The sequence below is a fragment of the Seriola dumerili genome, unplaced genomic scaffold (assembly GCF_002260705.1).
Source record: "Seriola dumerili isolate Sdu_G_001 unplaced genomic scaffold, Sdu_1.0 BDQW01000003.1, whole genome shotgun sequence".
Lineage (NCBI taxonomy): Eukaryota > Metazoa > Chordata > Actinopteri > Carangiformes > Carangidae > Seriola > Seriola dumerili.
In genome coordinates, this window is record NW_019174258.1 from 18,525,991 (window position 1) to 18,543,411 (window position 17,421).

At 43.0% G+C, this 17,421-nt stretch overlaps 1 protein-coding gene across 1 annotated transcript in view; it reads right to left on the reverse strand.

Annotated features, from left to right (window-relative positions):
• Positions 1–2,610: 2,610 nt before the first annotated feature.
• Positions 2,611–17,421, reverse strand: part of bnc1 (basonuclin 1) — a 52,824-nt gene continuing 38,013 nt past the window's right edge. The window contains exons 3-6 of the mRNA XM_022742326.1: positions 10,332–10,434; positions 8,102–8,337; positions 4,597–6,644; positions 2,611–3,530 (exon numbers count right to left, since the gene is read on the reverse strand). Of these exons, the coding sequence (XP_022598047.1) occupies positions 2,723–3,530; positions 4,597–6,644; positions 8,102–8,337; positions 10,332–10,434 (3,195 nt within the window). The 3' untranslated portion in view covers positions 2,611–2,722. The remainder of the gene's footprint in view (positions 3,531–4,596; positions 6,645–8,101; positions 8,338–10,331; positions 10,435–17,421) is intronic.

A 17,421-nucleotide genomic window follows, 5' to 3' on the forward strand; every position in this document is an offset into this window, starting at 1 on the left:
AAGGGGGTGTATTATTAATGAATATAATGTTCAGATGAAGTGTGTCAAGAATCTCAGTGTAATAACTGTAAACGCTCATAGATTGTAGGCTTTGTAGTTTACGTGTGGACAGTCTCATAATATAAAAACTGCCTGTTTTAGTTTCTGTTTTCTGTTGGTTTTATTTTTTGTTATATGAAATAAATGAAAATCAAAGCATTTTTTAAATTTCACTCATCACTTTTTGACCATGAAAAATTCCTTTATCTCAATTTTATTTTTTGTGTTTTAAAATGAAAATCAAACTTTTTAACACCTGTTTTCTGAGAAGGACCAAGAAACACTGTGAGCAGCAAGGCCTGATAACTTCTGACAACAAGTCCTGCTTAATGAGCCATTTGCTCTCTTCAGTTTTAAATCCTGATTTTTCTTGAAGCTGATGAAGTATCTTTGTGAATCTGTGGGAAAAGCCCACGTGTTTTCACACAATGACATGACTGAGTTTTCTCTTGTAATTCATCAGACATCTTCATTCATTTTAAGGATCAGTTCAAATTGCAGCAAAGTATATTTACTTACCGTGTCACCAGTTTTCATAGGAATATTATTTCATCTGGTGGATCATCTGCAATAACAGAGACAGATGTTTTAAACGTTGTTTGTTCCTTCACCTCTACTACAGAGCAAATATTTTGACATTTAAAACCAAAACTAGCTCGTGGCTTGATCCTGCAGAAAATATGTGAATTTATACTTTAAGAAAAATGACAGTTGTATTTTCGCCTTTGTTTTAACTGACATGTTAAAAAGGAAATGTTTTGCAGTTGAGCCTGTGTGTTATCCTGCCAGCAGCACCGTAGCTTTCAGTGTGTGTTAGAGGCTCATCAGTGTTGCTCCGCCTCACGCTCCATGTTACAAGGCCTCGAGGGAGTTGCCTGGATCAGATGATACTGCTGCCGTCATGAGCAAGGCAGCACCAAAATCCTTTGTTTGCATCAACATACTTAAACACACTCACACATCACATGTGTATAATTTTGTATATATATATATATATATATAAATTTATATAAATAAAATTATATAAAAAAATATTATATATAAAATTACACACATATTTAAACATATGTACAAATAAACACAATCATTAGATTTATCATTACAAGTGAAAATATACACTATTTCTGTGTGTGTGTGTGTGTGTGTGTGTGGAGCTCAAGCTCTGTGTAATAAATTTCACTCACAATGATAAATGTAATGATTATGTCTATGTTTTAATGGACAGAAGATTGAATAGAAAGAGACTTGCAAACATATGGCTTTTTATTTAATTGGAATGAATATTGTAACATTAAATCAAAGGAAACATGAACACCATCAGCATGGGTTGTTTTCACTCCTTTTTTTCTTTAACAAATCCAAACAACAAACAAGTGGGATCTTCAGTCTAGATCCACTGCATTTAAATACAGATGTAAAAAATATTCCAAATACAGAGCAAATCTAGAACAGTAAACCATGGTGAAATAATCAGACATGTACAACACAATGTTCTTGTTTGTTCATTTTTGGGAAAAAAAGAAAAACATGTAATGTTAGTGGTGAACTATTTTATACAGTATATTTTTTGGTTTCTTTCAGATAACAAATTACTCTATTCACAGAATATACAGCTCAATAAACATTTTGTTTACCAGGTCTTTTTTAGGGTGTGATCACACGTGGGGCCATTATCTACTATTATTTTTTTTCATGATCATTTCTCAGTGTCTGACTTATTCATAGTATTTATACACCTCTAGTCTTTTCTTCGGCTGATGGTCCAACAAGAGCAGGGTCTTCATCAGGTCTGGTCCCATCAGCAGATTTTACCAAAACACAGCAGAATTTTTTTTTTCACCCTGATCAGTCAAAAGTTGTTGTTGTTGTTGTTTTGTGAATCTTATTTCATTTACATCAGAGCCCAAGTCTGAATACTGCTGTGAATCACAAAGTGGATGAGAGAAGACTGGGTGGGCCCTCTTAATACTGCATCCCCCCTCACAGTGTGAAAGGGTTTCTGTACACACTTGTGGACTGAAGAAATCTTTGGTAAACATCAGCAGAATGCAACAACCACAACAGTAAAGACAGATCAGACAGATCAACACCACACAATAACTTATTGGTCAAGCTCACAACACAATAGCTTTTTAACACAGACTCTTTTTGAACTGTCCAGATGATGAAATGATGAACAGATGTTTCTTCACTCTGCTTCTGATCAATGCACAGCTTCACAGGAAGATTTGACATCTGACGACAAAACACCAGATAATAAATCAGGTTCATAACGCAACTCTCACTTGGATGGCACACAGAGAAAATCAGTTCCTGCACTTATTTTTCTTTAAGGTCTAAACTGGGCTGTAAGGCAAACCAATACAGAGAAATCAGCTTCACAACGAAGGATGGAGACTCAGCATGGCTCCACTGCTCAGGCCTGAAAATGAATTTAGTGACAGCTTCAGTTGTTCTTTATGCACCGTGTTGATATGGAAACACACACAGATGCATGATGTCAATGGACTGAATCCTGATTGTACTTTATTTTTTTCTATTTCACAAAATATGACAATGAGGATCGAATAGAGTCCAGACTTTAAAAAGTGCTAATTGGTGAGCCTTTTCTGTGCCCAAATAGAAAACAACAACAACAACAACAACAAAAAGACAGTAAGAGTGGAGGAAATCAGTCAGATCCCTACTCCTGGTCCATTGTGGCCCCTGAGCTGAGAGCCAGGTTCCTGTGGAGGTTTGGGTTCTGGCTGTGCCTGTTTCTGCTTCTCACAGAGGAGAAGGACGTGTCGCAGCCTGGGACTTTACACTTGTGAAGCAGTCGTAGATGGACAGTCTTGTAATGGGCTCTGAACGTGCCCTTGTTGCTGTAGACCTTTTGGCAGACGTGGCAGGTTATCGGAGATCCACCCCCACTTCCCTGAAGCCCAACTTGTCCTCCCCCAACGCAGCCAAGAGTCTTCTCTCCCACGAGTGCCAACTCCTCACCCCCGGGCCGTGCCATGCCAATCCCATCGCAGCTTTCATCACTGTCCTCCATGGGGAGCGTCTCCTCACCCTCTTCAATTCCTTCCCCTTCATCGCTGCCGGCTCCATCTGAGTCCCAGGAAGATTGTGCACTGCTGCTGCCACGAGGGGGGGCAGAGGAGGAGGTGCTCAGGTCAAGGACTGCCCCATCCTCCCCAGCTCTACCACCTTCTCCTTCTCCTAATCCCTCCATTTCTCCTAAGGGTGACACCTCAGCACTGTCTGGTGCAGTGGACATTTTGCTCATAGGGAAGACCAGGCCCATGCGATTGTGTCCTCGGAAGATGACAGAGGTGTGGCTGGTTGGGTCTCGATGGGGCAGGTCTCTGTCCCGCTGGTCCTGGCAGTAGTCCAGACCAACAGAGTCTCTGTCTCTGCAGTGGGATGAGGGTGGGTAAAGGATGCTGGCTGGGCTGAAGGATTCTTTGGTCAGTAGCTTGTGGTGCAGGTTCAGATTTGCGCTGTGTCTGCAGACAAAAACCAAATCTGTGTTAAAAATCTATTCATAATATCATACACATCATGTTTTACCTGATGGAGCTTACAGGACCATGATGAGCTGACTGAGGCTGTCCACCACAAAACACCAAAGCAACAGAAAAATGCAAGAAACTCAATCTGAATACGTTTGTCAGGTCTGGAGAGAAGAAACAGTATGAGCTTCTCTCTCTCAGTGTTCTGTAAGTCTGTTTCTGTGTATGAACTGGAATGATCCAGATAATCTGATGTGAAAAGCAGCTGTGCTCATAGTTGTGTCTGCATATGCAGACATGTCTACACCTGTGCAGACTCAGATTAGGTGAGTTACCATTAACCCGCTTAATGCACAATCTGACTATTGGACAAAGTAATATTTCACAAAATTGAAATGGAAAACAAAACTGCAGTGGACACCTGGCTTCTCTCTTTGTGTGCAGGACATCTGCTCAGAGTCTGTGAGGACCTGGGTAGATGATAACATTGACACACTGCCTGTGTCGTGTGGGCGTGGTGACTGGCGTCGCTGAACTGCTTCGAAGAATCTTTTATGCGTGTTCACACTGGCTGCGTCATAGAGTTTGCAGGTTACTTGATTTCTCTTCATTATAAATTCATTTCTGATTTATTTTTGACAGAAAACATCACTAAAATGTCTCCACATACAGCTCCTTAAATGGTTAAAAAATATATTTGTATTTTTTCAAGTCTGTGTCATATTCAGATTCAGACTAGATGTAGAAACCATAATGGAAGGTGTTAGTTTTATGTGAAGTTGCTGGTGTGATGTTAATATGACATCAACAGGTCTTTTCTCTGTCTGTTTAGAAATCAAAATGAAAACGAAGACGTTTCGCACACGCAATGTATCTAGTGTATTCCTGGACTTACACCATTCTTGCAGCTACATGAAGGCAGAAAGTATAATTTGATCTTAAAGGTCCAAACTAAAGTAGCTGGTTCTAGCTCCTCATCCCTGCCTGCACATTCCACTGGTCTGGTGCTAGATTGCTTATCTATAATTAGGATATGAACACTCACAGCACTGCCTCTCACCTGTCACGGCTCCTGCGGGATGGGAATGTAGCGTTGCAGCCGTCCACTGTGCACATGTGCATCTCCTTCAGGTGGACATTTTGGTAGTGCATCTTGACGCTGTATGGGTTCTTAAAGGTCTTACTGCAGATTTCACAGTGGTGCGGTAGATCAGCGTCAGGATTGAAATGAGACAGCCCTGAGTCACTGTAGTCCTCTACGCAGCCGTCAGATCCCTCCTTATCACGGTCTATGAGCTGAAGAGCACCCCCGTTTGTCTGCCTATGCTCACCCTCGTTCCATTTGTCATCTGCTATCAATGAGTTTATGCGCATCCTGTTTTCATTGCCGTTGAGTTCCTGACAGAGTAAGTTGTTGTCACAGTGGTTCTCCATCAGTCTGTTCTCAAAGGGGGAGGATGCACAGGTGATGACCCCTGCTTCAGGTTGCTTCAGCCCATCATCTTTGTTGTTCCTCTCTGTCGTGTCTCTATCTAGAGTTTGGTCTCTTTCCCTCTCCTCCCCAGTGTAAGCACCTCTCACCTCCTTCTCCTCCCCAGCTGGTTGTGTGCACCCCTGCCCCTCTGCCTGGCCGCCGTCACACTCTTCCTGGTCCCTGCCCTGTAAAGGACCATCATCCTCAGAGCTGCTCCCATTATCCATCTGCTCATCTCGCTCCACTGCCTCTTTCTCTATCTTTATTGGCATGCTTGACTTCCGCGACTTTTTCTTTGGTATTGGTTCTGTCATGCAGTGTTCAGGGGCTGTGATGGGTTTGACGGGTACAGAGGAGGACAGCAGGGGAAGGGAGGGGAGCGCTCCTGGGGTGTTGGCTAGCTCTGCTGGAGTTACCAAGCTGCGGTAGAAAGGCAGGACTGGCTGTACTGTTTTTAAGTTGGGGAAGAGGATGCCACTCTGGCCCATACTGGGGAATGAGCTGCTGTGGAGCTTCGAGCCAGTGTCCACGTGGCTCACCATGTATGAGGGCACTGATTTATGGCTTTCTGCTGAGCAGACAGGGATGGGGGTTCCATACTCAGGCCTCTTCTCTCCTTGAGAGTTCTCATCAGCAGACATGCTGCCCCGCAGGTCTTTGTCCCGGTTGTTGCGGTTCATCGGCATGTGTAGTCGTGGGTTTGGGTTGGCACTGTGGCGATTGCGGCTGCGCAGCGAGCTGAACACCATGTTGCAGCCCTCGATGGTGCACTTGTGCTTAATCTTCAGGTGCACTGCATTGTAGTGGATTTTCAGCGTGCCCTTGTCATAGAATGTCTTCTCACAGGCATTGCAAAAAACACGGCCCTTTTTCAGAGAGCCCCCCGCACCTCCTGAGACCCCTCCACCACTGCCTCCGTTCCTGTCCAATGAGCGCAGTTTGCCATCGGGTGACATCTGTGTGACATCAGAGCTCATGGATGGTGTGCATGGTGTAGAGGGCCCATCTGAGTAGTTGTCGCTGGTGGAGAAGTCCTCTGCCTCCATCTTTGTGGTGGTGGACAGACTGTCCATTGGCTTGTCTCCACTTCTGTCCAGATCAGGGAAAGAGACAGAGCTGGAACCAATTAGGCTGCTCTCTGGAGGTCGTGACAGAGGGAGAGGGTTATCCCTCCCCAGACCGTCCCGCCCTTGATCATCTCGTCTCTGACTCTGCTGCTCCACTGACCCGCAGCATGGCTGCTGGTGCTGCTGCTGCTGGTGCTGCTGCTGCAGCGTCCCTGTTGGCGAGCCCAGGAATGGTGTGGGGACAGAGCCTAACAGCTGGAATGGCAGCATGAAGGCCATGCTGTTTATGAAGTTCTCAAAGTGGTGCATGCTGTTGCCACTCAGCTTATCCACTTTGGATGTGGAGAGGTTGGCAGCGGTGCGTGGGGTGTTGCGTTCAATGAAAGTGCGGATGTCTGAGTTGGTGCGGGTGCTTGGAACCAGCACCGCCTGGCCCTCCTTGTCCTGCAGAGCCATCAGCTCAACTATGGACTTGGTCTCACCAAAACGCAAGAACTGCTGCAGCGTGGCAATCTCCTCCTCGAACGTCATGATGGCCCACCGGTCCAGCACTTTCCCTGCTACGTCCTGCAGACAAGGCAGGAATACAGGGAGAGGCAGCACGGTGTAGGATGGGGGAGGGAGGGTGTGAAGTAGATGGAGAAGGAGAGGGAAAGTGATAAAAAGAGAAAGGAGAGAGAGCAATTTCATCATTAGCATCATAAGTGTCTGTTGGGTTGCTCATACATATTCAGTGGGTTAGATGACACACCCTATAAAACAGAATGGCAGGGCAGCTAAATAAAGGAATCAGATGGAGTGTTAATACAAGCAGGCAGCACAGAACCCTGAGAACCCTCATTACACACACACTGTTTCATCTCGCAGGTCATTTCTCTTCATTTAAATCATGTAGGTTTACCCACTGCATTAGAAGCAGAACACGTCTCAGTGAGAACATGCATACCAGCATGCCAGCAGACACGTACACTGATGTACACACTCCCAAAGGCAAGCAAAAATAAATATGTGCGCAAACATACCACACACATATACACCGGTAAGGGAGGGGTGATCAGAAGCAGCCTGACATTGATCAAGCGTCTCCTCTCCCCCTAAAACCAGCAGTAATCACATGTGAGTTCAGGCGTCTTTGAAAGTGAGGAGCGGTTTCGTGCCATAACCGTGATTAATATTTCATCACAGAGCATTCATTGGGCGCCTGTCGAGGATTCTGACTCTACGTTTGCCATTAGAAGAGCTAACATGAATTAAACGCAGCCCAACTTGAATACTTGATGATGTACTAATCGAAATGAGAGCTCGCGCTGACACGGTGCCTGAAGCCCGGGCCTCAGCCAGCTCGGCTCTGGCTTGAGACGAAATCTGAAGGAGAAGACATCATAGTTAAAATGTGGCCGGCACAGTTTGAAGAACTCCCCGAGCCGCTGGAGCCACAGCAATAAGCGGCCACATCACCGGGACACCAAGAGAGATCACCCCCATTCTCTCCTGTCTTTAGCCGTGCTGTCCTGACCCATCTTCTCCTCAGAAATTCCCTCTGTCACTCCCATCACATACTCTCACTTGGAGTTTTAGGCTCCCATGTCGGCCTCTGGGCTGAAAAGAAAAAAACTAAACACTTTGATGGAATTGTTTTGAGATGTAAATGAATAATTCAGCTTTGTGGGGAATTGTTTGTTTGTAGCTGGAGACAAAATGTGTTAAGGTTAGCTTAGCATAAAGACTGGCAAGACAGCTAGCATGGCTACGTCCACAGTCCAAACACAGGGCTCCCAACACTTCTGAAGCTGTTCTACATGATGAATCATGAACCTGCGGAAGAGCAGAAATGTAGCAGCAGTTTGTGATTTATGTTGTGGAACTATTTCTTAATGAACAACAGTGTCTGTGGATCTTAGCACTTTTTTGTAGTGTCTCCAGCTGTAGCTCACATTGCCCGATATTTGACTGGTGAGTTCAGATTCTGGTTTTGGTCTCTGTACAGGCACAACGCCCAGGTGTTGTTCTAGAGGTTTTCTCACCTGGAGTACGTATCCTCGTATGTAGTCCTGCAGAGTCCAGTCGAGGGCGTTGAGGATCTGGATGACCTCCTCCTGCTTCAAGACAGAGAAGAGGCGGTCCAGGAGGATCTTGAGGCGAATGGGGATGGCTTGGGTGCCATACAGCATCAGGCTGCAGATGTCGAACACCACGTTGGAGTGCACGATCTCCACCTGGCTGCTCTGGTACATGTGGTGCACCCTGAGCTTGCTCAGTGCTGGAATACACACATCAGAATTTACTGGATTAGATTACATGAGTCTGTTCTGATGCCTGCGTTCACAGAGAGGGGGGAAACAGCAGCTTCTCAAAATGTGTGTGAGAGGAAGAGGAAGTATATAATTTATAAATTCAAGTAATACAGAAAATGTAAAAAAAGAAGTGGTACAAGAGCAAAATTATCCATCACTGTTGTCTGTTGTTGGTGTGCTTATGTACAACATTTAAATTTCCGCTCTGTCTCTGAAAATAACACACAGAAATAAGTTTAAATATTGGAAGACTGTATGAGCAATAAATAATAAATAAGAGAATATTATCTGAAAAAATAAAATGACACTATAACTGTGTTATACTATACACTATAACTCCTTCATTAATATTATAAAATGTCAGTGCTTCACAGATTCACTGATACTTTGACTTAACGCTGCTAAAATGTGTGTGTTCATCATCATCAGTGAATATTTTTAGAAACAAAATTAAGGTGATGATTTCATGCAGCACCGTCATTAAATGAGTTGACAAATTACACAAAATGTTGGAGACATTAGTGTAATTACTGTAAACAAATGAGCCTGTCGCAGCAGCTGTTTTACTTCCTGTCTCTCAGAGAATAAACAAGAAAAAATCCTGTTTACGACTGAAAGCAGCTTTAACACAGTGGAGCCGCATGATGGTCCTCTTTGTCAGTACAAGTATGCATGTACGGAGCAGGTAGGCTGGGTGTTACAACGAAAGTGACACTGATAGAATAAAGGTTTCAGATTAGTTCAGGTTTTAATTGTCCTCAAATTTTGTCCTTATTTGTCATCAAGTCACAGTGGAGGTGAACAGACAGTCATGGATCCAATGTGGACAAATAGTTTGGTTGTATCACCAATGACCTGTGACTTTACTTAGACTTCAGCCTTTTGATTTGACTAAATACAAAATGAGCAGTGGATCTTAACTCCTGACAGTAGACTTTCTGTGAATCAGTCTAACAGCAGCCAATCATGTTGCAGAAGCTGAAGGTAAAAGCTGCATGTGTCAGTGCAGACAGATGACAGATCAGACCTCAGCCCATCACACTGTGATGTTACGACTCTAGAATGACCAATGATTGTGTTACAACAGTAACAAACTCAGACGCAGCCTGTCACTCTGATTTTGAATCTTATTAAATCTATTTGAAAGAAATAAAATACAAATCTGAAGCAGAATTCATTATTTATGTAAATATCTATTATTAACTGCTGCTGTGTTTAAAATTTCAAAATGGTGCTAAAATGGCAAATGCTGCATAACAACCTTTTAAGAAGAGATTTAATAGAGGAGGCTGAGTTTGCCTGTGTGACAGGGAGTCAACAGCTGAGGGGCCCTGTAGGGCCCTGTCAGAAGATCTCCATCAGCCATCAGGACCATAAGGAGATCAAGGGAGCCTGACCATTCAGCAAACAGTAAAATCTTCAAATTGGCTTTCTCAATAATGGGCTGACAACTCTGGAACACATCACCAGCTGAAATAAACTCCACATATAGATTATAGAAGTCAAGAATTAGCGACAGCGATAAACTCTCTGTGCAACACATTAGTTTCATGCGTTGTCTAGAAATTATATTAAATTGCAACGTCCTTATCAAATAAATAAGTACACAAAAAAACTCACAGGGAACCAGTGAAGCACAGCAAGGATCGGTGTAATGTTGACGCTTCAGTGAGAAGGAGCTAAAAGACCCTTTTAACACGCAAGACTTAATTGTGAGAGACTTGCAGAACAATAACTTTGTCTAACCTGTTTGCTCTGGATAATCCACAGAACTCCTGTCAACAGTTTGTATTGAATCTTTCCATTGATAAAACAGTTCCTGATATTCTGACTAGGACTGTTTTCTGAAGACATGTTGCTGTTGAGTCATTTCTCTACATTGTGGGTGCAAATTAAAACCATCCACCTCCATTGTGATGGCCTGAGACAGACCCTGGACACATGAACAGTGAGCTCTTACCGTGTGCAACCCAGCCATGTTTGCAGTTTTCACACTGTCTTCTCTTCAGCTTCCCAGGCTTGAAGCTGTCACAGTTACAGTTCACCAAGGTGCAGCAGATAGCCTGTGAACAAAACACATACAACAATTAGTAAGATAAGAAGAGTCAAACAACCAGTCACACTTACAGGCAATTTAGAGTCGCCAATTAACCTAAACCTAACCTGCAGGTCTTTGGACTGTGGGAGGAAGCCTGGGGACCTCGACTGAACAAGGGTTTAAACCCACAACCTTGTTGCTGTGAGGCCACACTGCTCCACCCCAAAATGAGAATATTGTAAATGTCTTGTGTCATTTTATTCACATTTCACCAAAAGTCACTGCGATATACAGTATATGGTGTTGTTGGAAAGTGTGAAATCTTCACAGTGTGAGCAGCTGGTAGAAAGCGCCGCTCTGTTTAGGCAGAGCTCTTCTAAACATCTGACAGAGACTTGACATTATTGATGTTCAGCCCACTTTATATTTTGTATATATTCAAAGTTTTAAAGTCACATTTCTATATGTGCAGGACAGCAGCACTCTCATCCTCCTGTAACTGTGTGTGTGTGTGTGTGTGTGTGTGTGTGTGTGTGTGTGGTTGTAGCTCTGCTCATCAGACACAGCTACATGAAAAATGTAAAGTCTACAGTCAAGATCGCCACAGAAACTGAAAGAAAGAGCATGATTGCCTTAAGTATTTTTGCTCTCCCTTTGTGTATTACTCAGTCTGGTTTACCCTCTGAAAGAAAAGTGTGTGTGTGTGTGTGTGTGTGTGTGTGTGTGTGTGTCAGTAGTGCTGCAGGGCAGGTCTTCTCTACAGTAACAAGAGGTCTCAGACACACCTGGACCAGCAAAACTATCTCAATCAATCAATGCCTAAGGCATACAAACAGACACAGACACACACACACACACACACGCACACACAGGTCAGAATACTCTGTCTGTTAGCTCAATTGCTAATGGGTTTTATCTTTTGAGGACGAACATGCAGAGGAGCAGAGTGGGCGGAGCTGAGCTGGGCCTCAGACAGAGACTTGGAGTGAGTGACAGTAAAGGGTCAAGTTTTGTGTGCAGCTGCTGACTTGGCACCGACCATGCGTAGAGGACTCCGCTACAGTGACACACTGAAAATGACTCTGCTTCCCCCGTCTCTCCGCCTCGGACAAAAAAACATTTACACACCAGGAATTGAGGGAAAAGCATCATCAGAGTCATGATCAAAGTCGTGTTGTTAGCGCTACATGCTGAAAACCTCGGAGTGGCTGTGCTGCGGCACTGCTCTCCCTCTGCATCTATAATGCATGATCAGTGGGGTTTTAGTATACATGAGCAGCATGCTTAGCTCCTCGCTGGAGCTTACTCCCTCTCCACGGGCGGAGAAGGAGCAAAAGTGTGGGTGGGTGGATGGGTAGGGGGCCTCCTCCTCCTCATTTAGTCGTTTTCTGGGTTCTGTGCTCGAGGCTGGACTCGTCCTTGAGATCTGGAATCACATTATTTCACCTCACAATAACCCCTCATCATTAGGACATATAAACTGACCGCAGATGAAGGTGGCGGCAGTGAGCTGGCCTTGAAGCACAGTGTGGTAGCTCTGGCCTTCAGTCCCATGACATCCGTTTCTCTCTATCACCCTCTCTGTCGGCTCTCATCTCCAGCTGGGCAGCTCGGCCTCCTCTGGACAGTGGTAAGGTATAAAAACCCTTTTGCTCATCTCTGGGCTTCATAATCCCATCATTACAGAGCACCGAGAACCAACACGACCCAATTAGGCTAATCCCATCCCACTGTGGGCACATACACACCTCCTGCTGCTGCTGCCTCTAATACACATCTCAGTCAAAGCACGTGCACACACACACTGACACACACACACACACACACACACACACACACACACACACACACACACACACACTCACACAACAATGTACAGTGTACTCGTGGACATTTATCTTAATTAGCAGTTAGAGGTTAGCAGAGAAGAAGAAGAAGATAAGAAGAGGAGGCCAGCACTACAGTGGCTCTTGGTGACCCACCCCCTATCCCACACCCCCTCACCACCTCCTCCTGACTGTTGTCACACCAAAGCTGTGGCTGTTAACACACATCAGTGAAGTCAATGACACAAGGACTAATTGTACAGAACGATGCGGCTGGTCAGTGTTTCTGAAGCCAAAGCTAACACAGGGTCACCTCCTTTATTTCTGTGATGTACAACAGTGTTGCCACAAATCACCTCACCACCACCTCTACACTCACCTTCAATATATTACACATGCCTCTAATTAGCATTTTCATAGCGCACCTACATGTTGTTAAATAAAAGACAAATGGTGCAGGTTTGTTTTGACGAACAATTAGAAATGCTATTTTAAATGGCTGTATTATTAATTAGAATCATTCTTTACATTTATGACCAAATACACAAACAGACTGTTGTGTTGAAACTGGGACTGGGAGTTAGCGCAGCGCTAGCATTGTGCCTGAAAGGCAAAACCCGGGGCACAAGAGATGAATTTTAATACTGCTGCTAGAGCGTGTGTGGTGAAACTTAAAGGCAACCAGATGAGCATTAACATTTTTATGAACTCAGAGCTGCTCTCGTCTGTGAGGTCAAAAAAAAAACTTAACTTCAAGTACTGTAGGTTTACTCAGGTCATGTGAAGAGACAACTGAGCGAACTCCAAGCAGAACTATAATTTTGTAACGTGCAGGGAGGAATTAAATGCTGTTGAAATCACGTCCATCAATATCATAGAATAAAAATACATTTTGAAAGTCACTGCATCTGATACTATGAACCTACACTACACAGCCTCGGTTTCTCTCCGTCTCTTAGTCTATAGTGTCTCTGTTTGTATGAATTTGTTTGGTGCTGGCAGCTCCACTTTGTGAATTCACATATTCAGTGAATATATTTACTGAATATGTGAATTCTGCCGTCAGTCTTCAGTGGCTGTGTTTGTGTGGTTGCTGTTGTGGAGCGTGTGCAGTCGGAGGTCAGGCTGTGTGGGACAGATGGAGGTTAAAGAGGGAGAAGGTGAGGTTAAGAAAAGAGAAAAGTATGAGGTTAAGTGAAGTGAAGGCAGGGGCCACATGAAAACAGCATCTGTATATCATGACAACTCCTGAGTGATAACACACAAACACACACACACACACACACACACACACACACACACACACACACACACACAGATGAGACACTGGTGATGTTTGTGATGGATTTGACTGGCTCCATCAGGTTTAACTATCTGTTAACATAATGATTTCTAATTGAATTATTCATGACATGATCACTTTTGCTCCCTCATTCCACTCTGTGCGGTGTAACACTACTATCTAACAATTCTGAAAACACATTAATAGAATGTAAATGTATGTAGTGACTGGTAGATGCACAACTTCTGGATCTAATGTAGAAAAAGCACAATTTACAATCTGAGCCAGAATCAGACAGAAAGAAAGAAAAACAGCTATGTTCTCCATCCCACCGCTGGGATAACAGCCATAACATCCTTCAGACACACTTGCACTCGCGCGCGCGCACGCACACACACACACACACACACACACACAAGCAATAGAATGAAATAGTCTTTTCTGGCTCTTAAAATAAAGTCCTGCCATATGTTGTGAGCAGCCACAGAGCTTTAGAGACAGAGCAGAAGTGAACAGCTGCCTGGACAGAGACGGCTCAGGGATGGACAGGAGTTGTTGGCCTAATGCGGTGGAAAACTAATCAATTAGCAGCAGCCCTGCACTAACTGACACTCAGTGGGGAAATGAGCAGTGCTGGTGCCAAAGAGTGAATAACAGCCGAGCTCTCAGCAGCTCTGAGGACGAGCGAGCCTGATGGCCGACTGAGACGGGATCAGATTTTACTATCAGCCATTAATCAGTTAACAAGACAATTATGGCTCATGGGAAATAAAAGAAGTGAGAGTTTTCCTGCCGGGAAATAGAAATGACTCAGATTATTACCATTCACCTGCAACTTAAAACTGATTTTTTGAAAACAGGTGACTTTCCTCAAAAAACCCCATTCTGAGATCAGGTGTCATCAAATTAACATTTTGATTTACTATCATTATTATTACTAATAATTGTTTTCTTTAGGATTTTGGAGAGTTTGTAATATTCACTTGTCACTTTCCCATAAACACTATGCACATAAACATTAAAATCAGTTGATACCATTTTTTACAATGGCACCTTTATGAGAGTTTAATGAGATGTAAGTAATGATTAATAAATAATTTACCCATGTTTTATAAATAAGGTATAAGACATTAATGAGAAAAAAAACTGAATTTACAGGTTAATGGTTTATGACTGATAAAGCATCAATAAATTATTTATTAACCATGAATAAAACAATTAGTTACAATTTATGAAACCTTTATAAAGGCTGATTTATCAGATAGTGCAGTCTGTGGAATCAAATAGTCATTTTTCAAAAAAAATAGATTAATGGATGAAATAAAAAAAATTAAATTTTCACTGGTTCCAGCTTCTCATGTGTGTGAATTTGCTCCATTTTTTTCTGTTTTATATAAAATTAGAGTTTTCTTTGGGTTATGATTTGTTGAACAAAAAAGTCACCTTGGAAACTTGTAACTGACATTTCCTTTGTTTTCTAGTTTTTGACAAAACACATAATTGATTAACTGCAAAACAATCAACAAAATAATTTATAATAAACTAATCATTGTATAAAATAAACAAAAAAAAATTGCTTTTCGTCCATTTAACCTATGAATTTATTTTACTCATTACCCATTTTAAAAGTTATAAAAGGGACATGATGTGATCAGTTTACAGAATATCAATTAAACTGAAATAAATTTAGGATTGTAATAAAAAAATCCAACAACAACAGCAACTGAACAACTCAACTTGTTCAAAACAGTTTCATTATTCAATATTAAAGGGCAGCATATATTGAAATGGTCAAACTGAAGGAAAACAAAAAGAAGAATAAAAACTGATCAAGAACAGCTGAACATTCACACACAGACGCACACAGCAGAAATAAATGTTGTCTCCAGCCTGAGCACAGAAACACTCAGGAATGTGGAGGGAGGACGGTGCTGCTGGTACCACTCTGATTTCCTGCTAATAACACAGACCTCCACCAATAAAACCTCGTTCCAACTGCGTCTGCACCATGTGTGTGTGTGTATGTGCGCGGTATGAGTGAAGAACATAGTCTCATGAATAAATCACGCCTTGGAACAAATTGTGTGTGTGACAGCGAGGTAGTAAAATGTTAATTGATGACAAGTGTTAGTAAAAGTGAGGTTAGAAAACATGAGCAACTCAGCAGGCGACGTGATCCCGCTTCAGCTGATGATTTAACGCCATTGCACTGAGGAAGAGGAAGCAGCAGGTCCAAACTCTTCACTTGTGATTTTCTCTAAAATCATTACATCAAGTTTCAAATAAAACACTTAGCTTTTTATATACAGACCCTGAGCTATGAAGTCGTCCAGCCTGCGTCCATTTAACAGCTGCCTTTAAAGTAAACTGCATTTTAGTAGTAGTTTTTAAAATTAAATAAAATTAAAAGAAAAATGTGTGAGCGTTCCTTCAACACAGCACTGAGGCTGAAAAGTAGAAGACAAATCCAGGAAAAACCTGTGCGAGTGCAAGTAGTGACAGGCTGAGTTTGAGCCTATTAAGAGTCCATACAGCCCAAAGACAGCGTGAAAAACTCATTATTTCAAACTGATCCAGCAGTCAATCACCACACACACACACACACACACACACACACACACACACACACACATGCACACAGCAGAGAAAACAAACAAAAAGGTAGCAGATCTTTACCTGAGTGTCCATGAGAAAGTGGTTGTCTTCTTTAAGGAAAAAAAACCTTAAATGACAAAGAGATGAGCTTGTGGGGTGGAGGTGTGGGGGGTGGGTGGTGGAGAAGTGAGCCAACGTTTGGTTGGCTTCCTGGTGTCTGTGGCTCCCTGTTAGGAACTTAGAGGGAGTGTTTGGCTCAGAGAGGAATTAAATGAGGGAACATGTTAGTACACTGAGTCTGAGAGAGTTTGGCTCCCAGCTACGCTCTGATTAATATCAGATCTCCCTCTCTGCTCACCAGCCTCTTGACAATGTTGTCACATCTGGCTGACAAATCCTCACAAGCCTTTTTGGTGGCAGCGCAGAGCAGGCTGCTGCGTGTGTGAGTGTGTGTGTGTGTGTGGAGTTTGGGGCTGTTAAGGGGGTAGGTTGGGGCCAGGAGGGCGGATCACAGCTCAAGGAGACACTGAAGGGGGTAAAAGGCAGGAGCAGATACACACACGCGCGCGTGCATGCACGCACACACACACACACACACACACACACACACACACACACACACACACATCCATCCTCTCATGGATGGACCATCATGAACCTAATGAAGCTGACGAGGTTGGCAGGCTACAGTCGCAACTCTGACACACAAACACAGTGCCCTGGGGCCCTGCAGCACTAAAGAAGAGCAGAGAGACACCCACAGAAAGAGATGGAGGTAGAAAGAAGAAACAATAGACAGACAGCCTGAGCTGCAGCAGGAGTGAAGATGGGACATGACTGTGTTAGAAGAGAGCTACACAAAGCCATTCAACTGTCTCTTACACACACACACACACACGCGTCCACATCACTCTCATGGATTGGTAGAGTAATGACCTCACTCATCAGAAAATGGAAACGCCGACTTGTTAGAGGAAGAAAATACAAACCTCATTTGTGGCAGAGCTCAGTCATGATTCAATACATTATTAAATGTTCAAAATATTATTTTCATAATGGAGATTTTTAATCTGAATTTAAACCTTATTTACCTTAAACCACTGATGAAATATTATAGAATCACAACAGCCAATGAGGTGTATCAGTGCAGTCTTATGATTACATCAAAGTTAATAAATGTCATCAAAAAGTCTGAAAAAGTCAGTCTCAGATTTATATGAATTAATATAAAATGTGGTAAAACAATTCAGTCCTTCTTTCAATAGAAAAAAAACCTAAATGAAAGAATCATCTACTGCAGCTTCACAGC